Here is a 19,535-nt window from a genome sequence, read left to right on the forward strand (position 1 = left end):
GACTATGAGAGAAAGATGAGCCAACGCATAGGGCCAGCTCCTAGCAATTCGCCTTTAGGAGTAAGTCTGGTGGGAGGAGGTAGCTCTCTCCAGGGTGGATGGTTTGGGGTGAGTGGGCCAATGGATGCCTCCTGCTTCCTGTGGGGCTGGGTCCAGAGGCCAGAGAGGAGCAAGTTCCACCTTGGATGGCTGGAGTGAATGAAAACACCTTGAGAGAAGTGAGTTCCTGCTAAATGCTAGTGCTGCTGTGGGACACAACGCCTTAGTTTTCCACAAAAGCAAAGGCTCTGAACTAGCCAAGCTGCTCTAAGAGCTGCAATGGCCACTGTGTCCCTCACTGTCCACATGTCCTGCAACAGATGACACTCGGGCTGTTGGAGCCATGAGGCTCGCAACTCTACTTCCCTCCCCACTCCCCGCATCCTTGTACATGTGCTTCAAAGAAGCCTGGTGATAGGAGTGTTTACTTTGGCCTGTGCATATGACATAAAGGTTATGGTAAACTGTCCCTCATCCCATTATTCCTCTAAGTAACTAAGGTCATCCAAGTGTCTCCCACACTTCTTCTAAACCCACACTTGCCGATGTCACCAATGCCTTCCTGATTCCCAGTCCAGTAGACAGGTTTTATTCCTCACTTCCTGGGACGCAGTTGACCACTTATTTCTTCTTGTAACTCTGCTCCCTTGGCATGTGACACTGCTCTCTCCAGCTCTCCCTGCACCCCTCTGATTAGTCCCTCCAGGTCTCCTTGGTAGGTTTGTCTTTCTGGATCCTCTCTTAGATGCCTGTGCTTTGCAGGTTCTGTTCTTGGCCCAGCACCCTGTGGGCTGCAGGTTGTCTTCATTTGAACTACTTCTCTAAGCGGTTGTCTCTCACATGAAATCTCCCCAGCTGTGGTCTCTTCCTTTTGGATGTCCACAGGCACTTCAGACTCCATATGCCTAAAACTGAACTTATCATCTACCTCCCAAAAATTGCCCTTCCCTGCCCCTCAGATCCGTGATCTCAGTTCATGGCACAACTGCTAACCAGCTGCTCCAAGCAGACACCCAGGAGTCAGCCTATGCCCCTTCTTCCTCGCCCTTCTCCCCACAGCCAATCAGTGACCCTATTTTGTTGGTGTGATATCGTGTGTATTTTTAAACTCTTTCCCTCCTGTCTCTCCCCACTATCACTGCCTGGTTTAGGCACCCCTCGTCTTTCGTCTGGTCTCTCTCCCTCTAGCCAGAGTGACCATATTAAGTGCAAACCCAGTCATGCCCCAACCCTGCTCAAAATCCTTCAATGGCTCCCATCAAGAACAGAAGAAAGGCCAAGCCTCTCGGCATGGCCCAGGGAGCCTCCATGACACAATCCCACCTTCTTCCTCTCCCACCTCCCTCTACCTTGCATTTTCTCTCTAGCAATACTCTTGTGTTGGTGGCTTCCCAGCACACAGTGTGCTGGTTCATGCCTCCGTGCCTTCACCCTCACTGCTACGCAATTCCTCGCCTTCCCAACTTTCTTCTCATAGCCCCTCCTGCAGCGAGTCTCTCGTGAACCCTGAAGGGCCCTTCCTCTGGGCTCCCACATTACTTAGAGTCTACAGCTCTCTATTCAATTACTATATTATTTAGAAACTATTAATATGTCTGTCTCCAGCACTAAACTACAAGTTTCTCAAGAGCAAAGACCCTGCATTTTTCATCTTTATACCTCTAGTGGCAAGCAGGTTCCTGGCACATGACAGGCGTTTCATACAGAACTGTTGGAAGGAACTACCAGTCAGTGTGGAAGTCTTTCCTTTCTGCTGAGAGGGAAGGAGTCCTTCCACCTATTTGACTATCAATGATTTTATCCACAATCACACACACACACTCCATCTAGCATGCACCGGGGCAGACTGGCCAGCACCTCACGCATCACAGGGTCATCCTCTTCCTGGTGGGCAGCAGCTTGATCTAGAGAGTTCCGGGCAAAAGGGTGGAGAATGACCTTGAGACATGTGATTCAGACGAGGGATGACTTGGAGAGGATGAAAGCAGTTCTTGCAAGAATTTCTGGATAAACATGCACAGATTTCAAAAGAACTGTTCCTTGCTGGGCACGCTGACTCATGCCTGTAATCCCAGCACTTTGGGAGGCCAAGGTGGGCGGATCACCTGAGGTCAGGAGTTCAAGACCAGCCTGGCCAATGTGGTGAAACCTCATCTCCCCTAAAAACAAAAATTAGCTGGGCATGGTGGCGCATGCCTGTAGTCCCAGCTACTCTGGAGGCTGAGGCAGGAGAATTGCTTGAACCTGGGAGCCAGAGGTTGCAGTGAGCTGAGATCGTGCCACTGCACTCCAGCCTGGGTGACACAGTGAGACCCCATCTCACAAAAAAAAAAAAAAAAAAAGAAGAAGAAGAACTGTATTTTGACATTGTCAATCAGACTTCTGGTTGTTTAGTGGCTTATTTCTACTTTCTCCTTATGAACTCAGGTAGTGTAATTTCAATGAAGACAGAAAGCTTTTTTAAAAGACATAACTGCAGAAAGGAAGACCAGTGAAACTAGGGGAACTGCATATGCTTATTAAAAACTGTGTTAAATGCTTGAGTTTCCTAAGATGTCCAAAGAGATTTACTTGTCATGCATAGAATGGGTTTGCTCATTAGTAAGTATTTTATCTGTCATTTCATTTCTTCCTTGGGATTTTAGGGATGAGGAGACAGCAGGGTTTTGTTTTTTATTAATGGTTGTCTCACCTGCCTCGGGGTTGTTCTCTTGGTTCAGCTATTTCATTACTTGAGCAAAATGCATTTGAAATGTATTTTGGTGCTGAGACCAGCTTTATAAACGGAGACTTGCTCTTCTTAACACCGTCATTTAATGATGAAGTCTTCATTTCCTTAAAAATAACTTGGTCTGGGCTGGGCACAGTTGCTCATGCCTGTAATCCCAGCACTTCGGGAGGCCGAGGCAGGCGGATCACCTGAGGTCGGGAGTTCGAGACCAGCCTGGCCAACATGGTGAAACCCCATCTCTACTAAAAATACAAAATTAGCTGGGCTTGGTGGCACGCGCCTATAATCCCAGCTACTTGGGAGGCTGAAGCAGGAGAATTGCTTGAACCTGGGAGGCAGAGGTTGCAGTGAGCCGAGTTTGCACCATTGCACTCCAGCCTGGGCAACAAGAGCGAAACTCTGTCTCAAAGAAAAAAAAAAAATCAAGTTGGTAATGAGTATTGCCCTTTGAAAGGTCAGCAATGAGTAGAAACCTTTGAAAAATCTCTTTTTCAACCCGTAAGTCTTCTGTGAGGTGGTCCCAGGATATCACCTGGGGCAGAATAAAGGCTTTGCACTTCTGCCATACTGGCTGCTACCTCTCCCTTTCCTCTGGCCTTTCCATGCACTCTTTCTCCTTCTCTTTTGACATCCTTGTTCTGACATGTTCTTGTCCTCTCCTTTCCTTCCTCTTCTTCCGGTGCCTTCCTTTGGAGCCAAGTGGTGCTGAACCTTCTGCCCTCCTGGCAGTGGTGAGCTTGTGGGGCCTGGGCAGGCTCACTCCACTTCCTCCTCTCCCTCATTGTGCTCTCCACCGGCACCCCTTGGGGCTTCAGAAGATAGGGTCAGACAAAAAGAAAGGGCAGAGGAGGGGCAAGGGCGGGGCTCTGCCTTTCCCCACCAGTCTGGCTCCAGGAGGCATCAAAGAGCCCAGGAAATCACTGCCAGAGAACTAAGGAAGTGTGGCTCATAAAACACAGGGTGATTGTCGAAAGCACCAGGCAACAGGAGCAGGATCTTAAGCCTCTGCTCATACCCCATATGATCTTTAGCAAGTTTCTTTCCTACTCAGAGTTGCAGCTTTCTGCTCTGTTGAGATTACATGCAGCTCCTATGAAACCGTGGACGAGAAACTGCTTAGTAAGCCACGAAGCACCGTGTCAATGTATGGCATTGTCATCAACCCTTCATTCAGCCATCATTAGTGAACACATGCTTACTAATGACTGCCTGGTCCCTGTCACCCTTTTTCCCCATCCCCTTTCCTGGAGATCTTCCAATTTAAAGAGGCCTTAGGTGTCAGCAGTTACATTCTCAATGGCCAGGTTTCTTCTCCAGCCACCGGGTTTGTTGGAAAGGATACCTAGTGTCACCAGGACTGAATGGTAATAATAAGGTGAAAATAAGTGTGCTCTAAGAAAAGACTCCTTTGCCTGTCACAGTTATAGAATTAAAGTTCTTATAAGTGGATTTACTGACCATCAAACTTGCTACTTTCCTTCATTAAATTGTTAAAGGTATCTTCATGTTGTAATCGAACTTTCCTTCTCTCAGCAGCCAGATTATGTTCCACATGATCTTGTTCAGTTAGAAGTGTGACTGGTTTTAAATGAATCTAGAGAAAGAAAAGCATTTATCTTTTATTGCCCTGTTAAATTATAAAAGCACAGCATGAATTTTGCAAAACAAATGATATGCTACATGGTTTTCTAACTCAAGTAAATAGAGCTTTTATGAGTGTTTTCAGTAAACATGTTATGACTAAATTTTTTCTTAAATTATTTTTAAACTAAAAAAATCAACATAGGCTTAATTATTTCTTCATGCGCAGATATGTGCTTTAAAAAGTTCTCTCTATTATTTTCCCTGATTTTAAAATTTTTCAACAGAACTACAAAATAAGAAATTATTCATATTGATGAATGAGGAGATGGACTTTGACTCCACTGAAATCTAAACATTTCCTATCTTTTGCAAAATTAAGAAAGCAAAGAGAGGGAATAAATTTTGCAAAATTAAGAAAGCAGAGGGAATAAAGATGTTCTAGAGAAAGTTATCTTATAACACGATACCAATTTGGAAATTTCATTACATGGTGAAAACATTGTCTAATAAGCAAAACAAAAGAATCAATATGTGGGAATAAAGCTTTCACCAACTTCCAGAAACCTGGAAATATGAGGCAACAGAACCAAGAGCTCAAATTCTTACATAAATGCCCTTTGCTGACCCTGTGTGTAGAAGGAAGGGTCACCTTGAAGCTGGACTGGGGTAGCTCCATGCTTGTTTCCAAGATACTCAAAGTCTGGTACTGACCCTTGGCCAAGATGAGGATGAAATAAACTAGTGATCCCTGGGTGTGGTGGCTCACACCTGTAATCCCAGCCCTTTGCGGGGCTGAGGCGGGTGAATCACTTGAGGTCAGGTGTTCAAGATTATAGGTGTGAGCCACTGCACCTGGCCAACACGTTGAAACACTGTCTCTACTAAAAATACAAAAAGTAACTGGGTATGGTGGAGCACACCTGTAATCCCAGCTACTTAGGAGGCTGAGGCACAAGAATCGCTTGAACCCAGGAGAAGGAGGTTGCAGTGAGCCAAGATCATGCCACTGCACTCCAGCCTGGGAGACAGAGTGAGACTCCATCTCAAAAAAAAAAAAAAATAAGAAATAAGCTGGTGATTTATAATATGCTGCTTAAAGTCCAAAACTGTCCTGGACTACCTTGCGGAATTTGGTTAGGAATGTGTAGATTGATGGCATGCACTAGTTTAACTCCTTTTTTTTTTTTTTGAAACAAGGTCTCACTCTGTTGCCCAGGCTGGAGCACAGTGGTGTAATCATAGCTTCTTCCTGTAACCTCAAACTCTTGGGCTCAAGGGATCCTCTCAGTAAGACTGCAGGCAAACATCACTATGCCCGGCTAATTTTTTTATATTTATTTTCTGTAGAGATGAGGGCTCACTATGTTGCTCAGGCTGGTCTCAAACTTCAGGCCTCAAGCAATCCTTCCTTCTCAGCCTCTCAAAGCACTGGGATTATAAGTGTGAGCCACTGCACCCAGCCTGATTTAACAATTTTTGTAGTGTTGTTTTAGTTGTGTGACTAGCAGGGTATACAAGACTGCTTGGTAAACTTGTGTGTTGGTTCTCCTGAAACCAAGATACCCCGCATATGTTTTGGTGATTTCTATTCTGCAGAAGTACATCTTGTGTGACTAAGGCCCCAGCAGCATGGCTGTGCCTGGAGACCTCGACCCCCTCTGAGGCTGGCCTGTGCTTGCTTTCTCCCGCCGCACCATCTGCTTTAGCTTAGTAAGGCTTTGCATGAGTGTACCCTGTGGAGTCTTGCAAGTCCCTTCAATGATCTGGCCTGTGCAATTGTTGAACTAAGTCTGGTTAATCATTGCCAATTTCTTTTTTGTTTTTTAATCAGCCTACATTATGCTTTGAACCAACTTCATCCTAAAATAAACTCACTGTGAACAGAGATTCAAGTAGTCCTATGGGTTCAAACCAAATCACTGATTTTTCATGGGTCTCTTTGTGATGAGCTGCTGAACCAGCATATTAGCAACTAGGAAATAAGTTAGTCTGGAAAGGTGCTTTACAATTAAGGTTATCTGAACCAACCAATTATGCTAGCACCATAATGGATCTGATTTTCCACTTTCAGAAACCAGTTCTCCAGTCTCAAGAGAGATTGGACTGAAGTGTGACTATTATATTCTTTTTTTTTTTTTTTTGAGACGGAGTTTTGCTCTTGTTGCCCAGGCTGGAGTGCAATGGCACAATCTTGGCTCACCACAACTTCTGCCTCCCAGGTTCAAGTGAGTCTCCTGCCTCAGCTTCCCAAGTAGCTGGGATTATAGGCATGCACCACCACGCCCAGTTAATTTTTGTATTTTTAGTAGAGAGGGGGTTTCTCCATGTTGGCCAGGCTGGTCTTGAACTCCTGACCTCAGGTGATCCACTGGCCTCAGCCTCCCAAATTGCTGGGATTACAGGCATGAGCCACCATGCTCGGCCGACTATTATATTCTTATTCCACACATCCATGAAGTTGGAGTGAGAAGTCTGAGGCTGGAGGGGGAATATGACGGTCTTCCTTTGCTGCCCCATGCAAAGGAAAGGGATTGCAAGGTGTATTCCTTTGTCACTTGCTCTCAGATACGAGCACCTGCACCCATCCCCTATTCTCTCATTTCCAAGAGTCTGGAGATTTGTGGGGATGCCAGGAAAAACAGAATGGTTGGGAAGACTATCTCAGTGTCTCAGATTTTAGTGAACACAGGCTCCGTGGGATGCTTTGGCAAAGTACAGATTCCAAGATTCCACACTAGTGATTCTAATTTAGTAGGTCCATGATATGGCCCAGAAAACCGCATTTTAAAAAATAGAATTAGCTGATATGAACTTCCATTTGAAAAATAACACCCTTGGGCAATATGAATTTGCCTTGCAACATGTTTAATGTTAGACTGAGAGTGCAGGCCAGGCTCCATAGCTCACACCTCAGAACTTTGGGAGGTCAAGGCAGGCAGATCACCTGTGGTCAGGTGCTTGAGATCAACCTGACCAACATGACTCCTCCTTGCTTCAGAGTAGAGCTAGGAGAAGCCACTGTGTCTAGCTCTGGGATGATCCTTGGAGTGAAAGACTCATATTCCAGATTGAATTATCACAGTGTTTAGACTAAAGGGGACCCTCCTCCAGGCACCCTGACACTGAAAAAAAAAATGCCAAGAAATTGTAAGGAGCGAATCTCCAGCAGCCTCCAGATGAGTGGATCTGGATCATGTCTGGGCAGCTGGCTAGGCATGCTCATCAGGCCAAAGTATCACTTCGGAGGGTGTTTTCACCCCACATGCCCAGAAGCTTATTTTTAAACTTCAATAACTCAGCAATGTTGACAATTTTCCTTCAGGTATTAACAATGGTTAATCTATAACATGCAACTGCTTGCTAAATTGCTCTTGCTTTTTTTAAAAAAGATTTTATTTTAAGTCAATTTTGAGTTATATGACCACAAATGAAAAGCACTAAACCAGTAGGCGGTATTTTAAAGAAACCAATATGACCTTCAGATCATTTAAAACAATGTGGATTTTTTTTTGTATTTTACAAACTTTCTATATCGTCTTTTCTCTAAGGTACTTTTCTGTAAAGTTCCTATTCCTCTGATGTTACCACAGAGTGATAACTTTTGCAATAAATATTGGTGAATAACAAATCTTGGGAAAGTATATCTCATGGAAAGAAGAAATGTCATTTTTTTCTATAACATTCTGATGCAATTGTTACTATGTCCCTGAATTACACGCTAGATACATCTTCACATATTTACCTTTTCTTTTCCAACTGGTTTGGCTACAAATGTGGAGAAAGCCACACTAACAAGCTTCTCAATGCCAGTGAGCATATCCTGTACCATGACCTTGATACCGATCTAAAATGAAAAAAAGATAAATAAATACACTCTTGGCCAGTTCAGATTTCAGCATTCAAAATTTAGTCATATGTATGCACCATTCATTACCTTCTTTCATTTTAAAAATAAAACCAGAATTTTAATTTATTTTTAAGCAATAGAATTATTTCAGTGATGTTCTATAACATTGGACAATTAACTTTTTTCTGATTATAAAAATTATTTACTTACCATGTAAAATTTATGGAATCTGACTATCCAGAGTATATATTATCAGTAATCCCATCACCCAGAGATAATAATTATTACATTTTAGGTGAATTTTCTTCTAGCTTTTTCTATTTATATATCACATATGATATATAAGTGTATATGATATATATGATGTCATATATGATATATAATATATACACATACATATCACATAATACATACACATATATAATATATTACATAATATACACACATTATAATATATTACATACATATGACATGAAATATGTGTGTGTATATACGCATGTGTATATAAAATTATTGTAATGTATTTACAGTTTTATGTTCTAATTTTTTTTTTTGTTTTGAGATGGAGTCTTGTTCTGTTGCCAGGCTGGAGTGCAGTGGCACGATCTTGGCTCACTGCAACCTCCACCTCCCGGGTTCAAGCCATTCTCTTGCCTCAGCCTCCGGAGTAGCTGGGACTATAGGCACGCAGCACTACACCCAGCTAATTTTTTGTATTTTTAGTACAGACAAGATTTCACCATGTTGGCCAAGATGGTCTCGATCTCATGACCTCATGATCCACCCACTTCGGCCTCCCAAAGTGCTGGGATTACAGGGGTGAGCCACTGTACCTGGCCTATTCCAATTTTTAAAAATTTGGCATTATATGAAAGCGCTTTTAAATTTCATGATTACTAAATATGCTTTTGAAAACAAGATATTGGCGTCTGCCTTATAAAACCACCAGAGAGATGTACCATAACTTTTTTTAGCCTTTACTCTCAGAGCTTTTTTTCCTTTTTTTAAATGTCTCTAGGCAGCATAGTCTCAGAGTTTCATAACCAAGCTAACACGGACAGAATTGCATCATGTATTTACAGCTTTGTTTCTGTGATTAATTTTTCAGGAGTAATAAGAAGGTAGCTGAGACACTTTATGTTGATACTAAAATGGGCTAGATTTCCCCCTGTGTGAAGAGCTCTGAAGCTTGGTCCTCAGGATTGCACTTCGCAGAAGTGTTGGTAAACTCAGGTACTTGTCTTTAGATTCTGGCTAATAAACCTTTTCCTACATATTTCAGATGAGTAATACTACTTTCTGAAAATAATGAGCTATCTCAGGCACAGCTCAACACTATGTTATCAACAATAAAGAATATCCGTATCTGTATCTTTACCATGTACATCATGTAAAAAGAATAATCAATAATCTATGACTCATTTTAAGTCACTCAACTCATAAATGCAAATTAGTATTTACATGGTAAATCCTAAATTAACTAGATGGTGATTAGCCAAAATTAAACTATCTATTCCCAACTCTCAACCCTCAATCCCACACAGCTTTCTGCTTTTAGAGAAATGGACAAATGAAAAATAAAATAAAATACCTAACAGTAAAAACAAAGCAACAATTCTGGAGTGTTAAAATAAGTTCTAAACACTGTCTTCTACTAGAAGAGTTAACTTACTTATATGTGATTACCAAATGTTTCAAAAACATATGCCAGGGAGAATTTCATTGTGTTATAAGAGATTAGGTAAGACTGGAATTACATCCTGTGAAAACAACTAGAAAACTGGACAAAATATAGGAAGCATCTATTTTCACACCTACAAAAATAGGCAACACAGGACTGTGATCCCCAAGGCGGGAAAAACAACGAGAGGAGCACTGCGTTCCCAGGTTCTCAGGCTGAAGGTAATTTACAGTTAGGTTAGAGAAGGAAAACCTAACTCTGCTGAATTGAATGGAGCTAAAATTTGTGGGGTAGAGTACCAGAGAAGGAAGCTAAAAAAAAAAGAGAAAGAATTCCAGAAATATGCCTGTGAGTCTTTGGGTTGATACTAACTGGACCATGTACAGGGTGAAACCCCAGACAAGAACAGCTTCTGAGGAACAAGCAATTCCTGGGAAACTGTAACATGGACAATTCCAAGAACTCACACACAGCTGGGGATCTTTTGAGTTCTCTCCAGCCAGATTTCACTGAATATATAACACCTCCATAGACATAACACAAGATCCCAACTTAGAAGAGGGGCTAAAGTAGCCCTAAAGTAGAGTATTCTAAATCTTCCATAGAAGAGATTAAAACATATCTTTAAAGGCTCAAACCAATCTGCAAGTAACAACATCTTCCTGCCAGGAAAAGTCTGACACTCTTTTTAAAGAAATATAACAAAAGCCAGCACTAAACAATATAAAATTCACAATGTTCAGCATCGAGTAAAAAATATTAGATGCAAGAAAATTATTAGGTGAAAGCTAATATAAATAAAACAACAGATAACAGAAATGATGGAATAACAACAAAGGATATTAAAACAACAATTAAATATAAGCACCATGAACTCAGAGATTTGGAACAGGAGTCAGCAATATCTTCTTAAAGGATAAGGCCAGATAGTAAATATTTTAAGTTTTGTGGTCACATGGACTCTATTGCCACTACTCACCTCTGTCGATGTACTGTGATAGCAACACAGACAAAACATAAATGAATGGGTATAGCTGTGCTCCAAAAAATTTTTATTCATAAAAACAGGTCTATAGGCCATAGTTTGCTGACTCCTAATAGAGAGAAAAAGATGAAAATAATGAGGAAAGAACGGAAAATATAAAAAAATCAAAGTGGGACTTTCTAAGGTAAAAAAAATACAACATCTGAAATAAAAAACAAGCCAGATAAGATTAACAGCAGTTTAGTTAATGCAGGGGAAAAAGTCAGTGAAGCTGAAGATGACAAAAGAAGCTACACAGAATGTAGCATGAAGAGAAAGGAAGACTGAAAGAAAAAAAACTAACAGTATCAGTGACCCGTGGAACACTAACAAGAAGTCTAAAACTCTAAAGTCCAAAAGGAGAGAGAGAGCACAAAAGATAGGAAAAAAGTTTGAAGATATAATAGCTGAAAAAATCCACATTTCTTAGAAACTATAAATCCATAGATCCAGTAGCTCTAAAAACCCAAGCCATATCATAATTTACATAAGTCTGCTGCAAGGCTAGAATTCTATACCTACTGAATATGAACATCTTTTAAATATGAAGATGAAACAAACACATTTTTACACGGACAAAAGCTGAAAAAAGAAATGCTAAAGGAATATCTTCAGACAGAAGGAAAATGACACTAGGGAGAAATCTGGAGATACACAACACACAAAAGAATAAAGAACACCAGAAATGGCAAATATGTGGGTATATATATAAAATACTTCTTTTCATTTCTATTCTTTTTAAAAGATGATTGACTGTTTAAAACATAAATAATAACTATGTATTGTAGGGTTTACCTCCTACATATGTGCATGTAAAAGGCATGACAATAACGGCACAAAGGCTGGGACATGGGAAGGGAAGTGTGTATACTGTTAAAAGGTTATTACACTATACTCAAAGGGATATTATATTATTTGAAGGTAGTCTCAGATAAGTTAAGTAGTCATATTGCAAACCTGAGAAAAACATTAAAACCAAAACAAATATGTATAGTTAAAACACCAACAGTGGAGATAAAATGGATTACTAAAAATTACTCTGCTCTAAAAAATGCAGGAAAAGATGGGGACAGGAAGAAACAAAGAACAGATGGAAGAAATAGAAGACAAACAGCCAGATGATAGATTTCAACTCTACCATACAGATAATCAAATGTAAATGGTTTAAATACTTCAGGTAGAAGGCAGAGATTGTTAGAATAAATAAAAAAATAGCATCCAAATATATTCTGTTTATAAGAAACCCACTTATATATACAAAAAGACAGGTTAAGAGAAAAATGATGGGGAAAAAAACACTAAACCAAAGAAAGCTTGTCTGGCTAAATTAATGTCGGACAAAGAAGATTTCAAAACAAAAACCAGAGATAAAAAGGTAAACTTCATAATGATAAAAGGGTCACAACATTAGGAAGAGTTAAGAATCCTGGCAGGGCACGGTGGCTCATGCCTGTAATCCCAGCACTTTGGGAGGCCAAGGTGAACAGATCACCTGAGGTCAGGAGTTCAAGACCAGCCTGGCCAACATGGTGAAATCCTTTCTCTACTAAAAATACAAAAATTAGCTGGGTATGGTGGTGCACATGTGTAATCCCAGCTATTTGAGAGGCTGAGGCAAGAGAACCGCTTGAACCCGGGAGGCGGAGCTTGCAGGGAGCCAAGATCGCACCACCGCACTACAGCCTGGGAGACAGTTGAAGACTCCATCTCAAAAAATAATAATAATAATAATACAGAAGACTTGAACAACGCTGTGAACCAAGTTAGGCTAACTGACATCTGCAGAATACTTCACTGACTATAAGCAACACATTCTTTTCAAGCACATATAGAACATTCACCAAAATAGTCCATATTTTGGGTCATTAAAAAAGTCTAAATAAATTTAAAATAATTGAAATTATACAAATTATGTTCTCTCTCTGCAAAGGAGTTAAATTATACATCAAAAACATAAAGATGTATCTGGAAAAATCATCAGAGATTTGGAAATTAAACAACACACATCTAGACAGACTAGAGGTCAGGGAAGAATTTACAAGAAAAAAGGACATATTTTGATGCAGGTAAAGCAATATATTGAAGAAAATTTTACGATCTTAAATGCTTATATTTGAAAAAAAGAAAAGTTTAATCAATTTCCCAAGATTCTACCTGAAGACACTAGAAAAAGAAAGGCAAATTAAACCCAAAATAAATAGAATGAGAATAATATAATAACCAACAGCAGAAATCAAATATATTATGCTAAGTAAAATAAACTAGACACAAAAATTATATATACTATATCATTCCATTTATACAAAATACAGTAAAGGGCAAAAAAAAAAAAAAAAAAGGGTACTGACCTGAAGTAAATGAGTGGTCATCACAAGCTGGGGTCTGAGAGAGCTGATTGCAAAGGGGCATAAAGGGGCTTCGTGTAGTGATGGGAATGTTGTATATTACAGTGGTGGTGATCCAGCTGTATAACTTTGTCAAAGCTCAGCAAAATGTATACTTAAAATGGGAGAATTTTACTGTTGTAAATTATATCTCAATAAAACTGATTCTTAAAGACATATTCTAAGGACAAAAAAAAACTCACACTCATATAATGTGCTCTTAGTGCAAATGAGACAATATCATCTATTAATAGTAATGCATCACACACCTTCCAGAGGGGGGAAGAGGGAAGAGACTGATCAATAGAGTCTGAGAATCCCCTGGAAGTGGGTTTGGCACAGAGCAGAGTTCCTGCTTGCTTTGGATTCAGGTAGAAGTCAGTCATTTATTTCTGCTCAGCAAATTAGCAGAGGGCTGGCCTCAGTTGTGGCAGGAAACTGAAATTGAACAGGATGATGCTAAAGGACATGTCCAGTTTGAAAAAGTAAAAATAAAAATGTTTAGTTGGCATCTATATTTAAGGAAAAAAAATCCAAGAAATTTCTACCAGGTGGTAGAAAGTGTGACAAAATTTAGAGGCTGCCTGGTCATGATTTGCAGAGGATGAAAGAGAACAAAATTCTGCACGGTGGATCAGGCCTGGAAAGTCAGTGGAGGCTAGGGTTTACTTTCCCCAGCATCAGAAATCTGTGGTTTCAAACTCACTGGGTTTTATTTTTGTTTTCTTAGCTTTTAGATAAGCCTCCTTTAGAAATTCTAGCCTGTCTCAGGGAAGAGGAGGAAAAGGAGAAATGAAAAGGAGCTTTTATCTATATTTGGACTGTCTATCAGGAGAATGTGTGGCTCTCAGGAGACAGGCCAAGCCCAGAGGCTCCTGTGTGCAAAGGCTAAGAGCCCCGCAGTTGAATAAACGCGTCCAGAAACACCATTTGCTGACAGAGCTTGTTTTCTTCCTGAGCATTTCCTTTCTGCTTTCTTCAAGTGCTTTGTATTCTGCTTATTTGGATACTGCTAGAAAGTGAACACATCAGCCAGGCACAGTAGCTCGTGCCTGTGATCGATCCTAGCACTTTGGGAGGCCAAGGTGGGCAGATCATGAGGTCAGAAGATTGAGATCATCCTGGCCAACATGGTGAAACCCCATCTCTACTAAAAATACAAAAATTAGTGGTGGCATGCACCTGTAATCCCAGCTACTCAGGAGGCTGAGGCAGGAGAATCACTTGAACCCAGGAGGCGGAGGTTGCAGTGAGCCGAGATCTTGCCATTGCACTCCAGCGTGACAACAGAGTGAGACTCTGTCTCAAAAACAAAAGCAAAAACAAAAAAAAAGAAAGTGACCACATCAGGGTAAAGCCACCACCAACAGCATGGTTACTGTCAAAACAGTTGTTATAAATGAACTGTGTTCCCCCCTTCCAAATTCTTATGTCCTAACCCCCAGTACCTTAGAATGTAAATGTGGAAATAGCACTGTTGCAGATGTAATTAGTTAAGATGAGGCCAGACTGCGGTGGGGCAGGCCCCTAATCCAATATGACTGATATCTTTATAAAAAGGGGAAATTTGGAAGCAGACACCCACACAAGGAGAACACATGTGAAGATGAAGGCAGAGATCGGGTGATGCAGTGGAAGCCAAGAAATACCAAAGACTACAGAGAGCCATGGGAGGGTAGGAGAGCAGCATGAACAGATTATCCCTCCAGCCCTCAGAGAAACCATCCTTGCCCATATTTTGATGTAGGACTTCTAGCTCCCAGAACCGTGGGATACTACTTTTCTGTGTTTAGGCCACTGAGTCTGTGGTGCTTTGTTACGGCAGCCCTAACAAATGAATACAAGCTCTTCCATGTCTTCATGCCCAGAGATTGAAGGGACTGATCCTGAGCAACCTGGAAGGTGCAATATGAGATCCAGCAACTCCTTTCCTGCTAATTTAACCTGAATAGAGATCTCAAGAGCCCCTGAGAATCCAGTATTCACAATGGTAGAGAAAATAAAATCAAGTGGATGCAGAATAAAAATCTTCTAAATTTACCTTCTTACTAAAGTCCAGTTATCCTGCTTTTAAAAAACTAGTTAATCATGGGACTAGTTTCCGTCAGAGGGTGAGGGGATGGAGAACAAACAGAATTAGAATAATAGTAGAGTCAGCATAATTAAGAAATAAAATCCATGCTTTATAAAGAATTAAGACTGTCCTTTTCTCTTGCAGGTTTACTTTCTGTATATCCTTCTATGTAGAAATAGTGTACTGTATCATGTTGAAATGTGTTGGGTTTTTTTTGCTGTTGTTGTTTCTTAAGAGACAAAGTCTTGCTATGTCACCCAGGCTGGAGTGTTGTGGTACAATCAAAGCTCATTGTAGCCTCAAACTCCTGGGCTCAAGCAATCCTCCCACCTCCGTCTCCTGAGTACCCAGGGCTACAGGAACTTACCACTGTGCTGGCTGATTTTTTTTTTTTCTTCTTAAAGATTGGGTCTTGCTATGTTGCCCAGGCTGGTGTGGACCTCCTGGTCTCAAGTGATCTTCCTGTCTCAGCTTCCCAAAGTGCTGGGATTATAGGTGTGAGCTACCATGCCTGGCCATATTGAATTTTAGCTGGGAAACAGTGGAAACATCTGCTGCTTATTATTTACCTGTGACCTGACTACACATTCCAGAGCCTTCTGAAATAGAGAATCTCATTAACTCCAAATATTAGTCTAGGCCTCCTGCTCTACCCTTTGTAAACAATGAAGAAGTGAGCACCAACAGGCAGATGTTTGAAAAGGTGCCTCTTACCTCCATGCTTGTGCTGAATGCTCTAGTAACTTTTGCTTTGATGGTTATAACTTGTCCAACTCTAGGGAAAAACAAACAAAAAAACCTCAGTAGTTTTAGCACATTTCATTTCAGATAAGACTTAAAGATTACTTAAATGCATGCCATAAAGCAGTTCCACCTTATCATGCTGATAATTTTCATGCATGGGAAATTCAGGTTAATGATAATGGAAAAAGACAACACTTAAAAACAAAGGCCGATAACTGTAAACCACACTTATGGTGTTAGCGGACCACCAATATTTAAACAGAAAAGAGACTTTGCAGAGATAGTGTGCGACATGACTCCAAATCTGCAACACATCCTGACTATACAGCAGCTGTTTCCCCAAGAGAAGTTAAGGAAAATACACCAGCAAATCTATACAGCTGGTATTTATTTCTGAATGTTAGTTAATGCATAAATGGACAAATATACAAAAAGGCAAGCAAGCAAACTGATCAGCTTCAGTAGGTTTGTATGGGCCCTCAGTGATGCTAGGTGGTCTACTCACTTCCTACTATTATTGAAACTTCGATCATGTAACCTGAAGTTGTTCCAAAACTTTTGTGTTCAGGCCCTTCAGTCAGCTCTAATTCCTTCCCCTTAGCAGAAGGTAAGAGGTAACCCAATAGAAGCCCCCTGGATTTTTCTTCCTTAACTTCAATGTTAAACTGCATTTGCACCTTTCTCTTTGCTCTTCTGTTTCAGGGAAAGAGGGATCTCTTGAGACCTAATCTCTTTCTTTACTTGTGCCATTGGTCCCATCCTCCAGTGGCCCTGTCCCCTCCCTTGTTGGCTCTGCCTCATCAGCTCTGTTCTCTTTTCTGCCTTCAATCTCTGCCTCTTCCCTGAATCTCCATCAGTCTATGACAATGCTCAAAGCTTCTCCTTTCTAAAATCTTTCTCTCAAACCTATTCTATCTCAAGTTGCTTTTCTTTTCTTCAATTCAAACTTCCTGAAAACATCGTTTATTTTTCTGACTTACACATTTCACTAATGTTTACTGAGTTAATTGGCATTTTAATGAGTAGTCCTGGCATTAAGCCAGGTCTAAAGATACAGTGATGAAGAAGACAAAACTACTGACTTCAAAGAGACCAATCTTTCCTTGGGATGCTGGGACGTAAATAGATAAAGTCCAAAAGATTACCAAGGAATTATTGATAATTCATTAACAATAAAAAATCCCTGTCATTAATTAAATGAAATTTAATGTTTCTCAGTGTGGCCATACTAATAACAATGACTACTCTTTATTGAATGTTGTGTGTAAATCAGGCACCATGGGATTTGCTGGCAAGATGGCCGAATAGGAGCAGCTCCAGTCTGCAGCTATCAGCGAGATCGATGCAGAAGGGGGGTGATTTCTGCATTTCCAACTGAGGTACCCAGTTCATCTCATTAAGACTGATTGGACAGTGGGTGCAGCCCATGGAGGGTGAGCCGAAGCAAGGTGGGTCATCACCCTACCAGGGAAGTGCAAGGGGTCAGGGGATTTCCCTCCCCTAGCCAAGGGAAGCCATGAAGGACTGTGCTGTGAGGAATGGTGCACTCTGGCCCAGATACTGAGCTTTTCCCATGGTCTTTGCAACCCGCAGACCAGGAGATTCCCTCCAGTGCCTAGGCCATCAGGACCCTGGGTTTCAAGCACAAAACTGGGCGGCCGTTTGGGGAGACACCGAGCTAGCTGCAGGAGTGTTTTTTTCATACCCCAGTGGTACCTGGAACACCAGCAAGACAAAACCATTTATTCCCCTGGAAAGGGGGCTGAAGCCAGGGAGCCGAGTGGTCTGGCTTGACGGGTCCCACGCTCACGGAGCCCAGCAAGCCAAGATCCACTGGCTTGAAATTCTCCCTGCCAGCACAGCAGTCTGAGATCAAACTAGGATGCTCGAGCTTGGTGAGGGGAGGGGCGTCCACCATTGCTGAGGCTTGAGTAGGCAGTTTTACCCTTACAGTGTAAACAAAGCCACCGGGAAGTTCAAAGTGAGCAGAGCCCACGACAGCTCAGCAAGGCTGCTCTGGCCAGACTGCCTCTCTAAATTCCTCCTCTCTGGGCAGGGCATCTCTGAAAAAAAGGCAGCATCTCCCTGGGACAGAGCACATGGGGGAAGGGGTGGCTGTGGGCGCAGCTTTAGCAGACTTAAATGTCCCTGCCTGTTGGCTCTGAAGAGAGCAGCGGATCTCCCAGCACAGTGTCCGAGCTCTGATAAGGGACACACTGCCTCCTGAAGTGGGTCCCAGACCCCCGTGTATCCTGACTGGGAGACACCTCCCAGTAGGGGCCGACAGACACCTCATACAGGAGAGCTCTGGTTGGCATCTGGCAGGTGCCCCTATGGGACAAAGCTTCCAGAGGAAGGAACAGGAAGGAATCTTTGCTGTTCTGCAGCCTCTGCTGGGAATACCCAGGCAGACATGGTCTGGAGTGGGCCTCCAGCAAACTCCAGCAGACCTGCAGCAGACGGGCCTGACTGTTAGAAGGAAAACTAACAAACAGAAAGGAATAGCATCAACATCAACAAAAAGGACGTCCACTCAGAGAACTCATCTGAAGGTCACCAGCATCAAAGACCAAAGATAGATAAACCCATGAAGATGGGGAGAAAACAGGGCAAAAAGGCTGAAAATTCCAAAAACCAGAATGCCTCTTCTCCATCAAAGGATCACAACTCCTTGCCAGGAAGGGAAAAAAACTGGATGGAGAATGAGTTTGATGAATTGACAGACGAAGGCTTCAGAAGGTGGGTAATAACAGACTCCTCCAAGCTAAAGGAGCATGTTCTAACCCAATGAAAGGAAGCTAAGAACCTTGAAAAAAAGTTAGAGGAATTGCTAACTAGAATAACCAGTTTAGAGAGGAACATAAATGACCTGATGGAGCTGAAAAACACAGCATGAGAACTTCGTGAAGCATAAACAAGTATCAATAGCTGAATCAATCAGGCAGAAGAAAGGATATCAGAGATTGAAGATCAACTTAATGAAATAAAGTGAGAAGACGAGATAAGAGAAAAAAGAATGAAAATAAACAAACAAAGCCTCCAAGAAATATAGTACTATGTGAAAAGACCAAATCTACGTTGGATTGGTATACCTGAAAGTGATGGGGAGAATGGAACCAAGTTGGAAAACACTCTTCAGAATATTATCCAGGAGAACTTCCCCAACCTAGCAAGACAGGCCAACACTCAAATTCAGGAAATACAGAGAACACCACAAAGGTACTCCTTGAGAAGAGCAACCCTAAGACACATAATTGTCAGATTCACCAAGGTTGAAATGAAGGAAAAAATGTTAAGGACAGCCAGAGAGAAAGGTCAGGTTACCCACAAAGGGAAGCCCATCAGACTAACAGTGGATCTCTCTGCAGAAACCCTACAAGCCAGAAGAGAGTGGGGGCCAATATTCAACATTCTTAAAGAAAAGAAT

General features: G+C 41.5%; 1 protein-coding gene across 3 annotated transcripts in view; it reads right to left on the reverse strand.

The window, feature by feature from the left end:
* ACOT12 (acyl-CoA thioesterase 12) overlaps nucleotides 1-19,535 on the reverse strand; it is an 85,059-nt gene that overhangs the window by 45,622 nt on the left and 19,902 nt on the right. For all 3 annotated transcript variants that reach the window (XM_055386154.2, XM_055386155.2, XM_004042230.5), the window contains exons 3-5: nucleotides 16,079-16,139; nucleotides 8,097-8,198; nucleotides 4,229-4,364 (exon numbers count right to left, since the gene is read on the reverse strand). In XM_055386154.2, coding sequence (XP_055242129.2) covers nucleotides 4,229-4,364; nucleotides 8,097-8,198; nucleotides 16,079-16,139 — 299 coding nt within the window. The remainder of the gene's footprint in view (nucleotides 1-4,228; nucleotides 4,365-8,096; nucleotides 8,199-16,078; nucleotides 16,140-19,535) is intronic.

This window comes from Gorilla gorilla, chromosome 4 (genome assembly GCF_029281585.2).
Source record: "Gorilla gorilla gorilla isolate KB3781 chromosome 4, NHGRI_mGorGor1-v2.1_pri, whole genome shotgun sequence".
Lineage (NCBI taxonomy): Eukaryota > Metazoa > Chordata > Mammalia > Primates > Hominidae > Gorilla > Gorilla gorilla.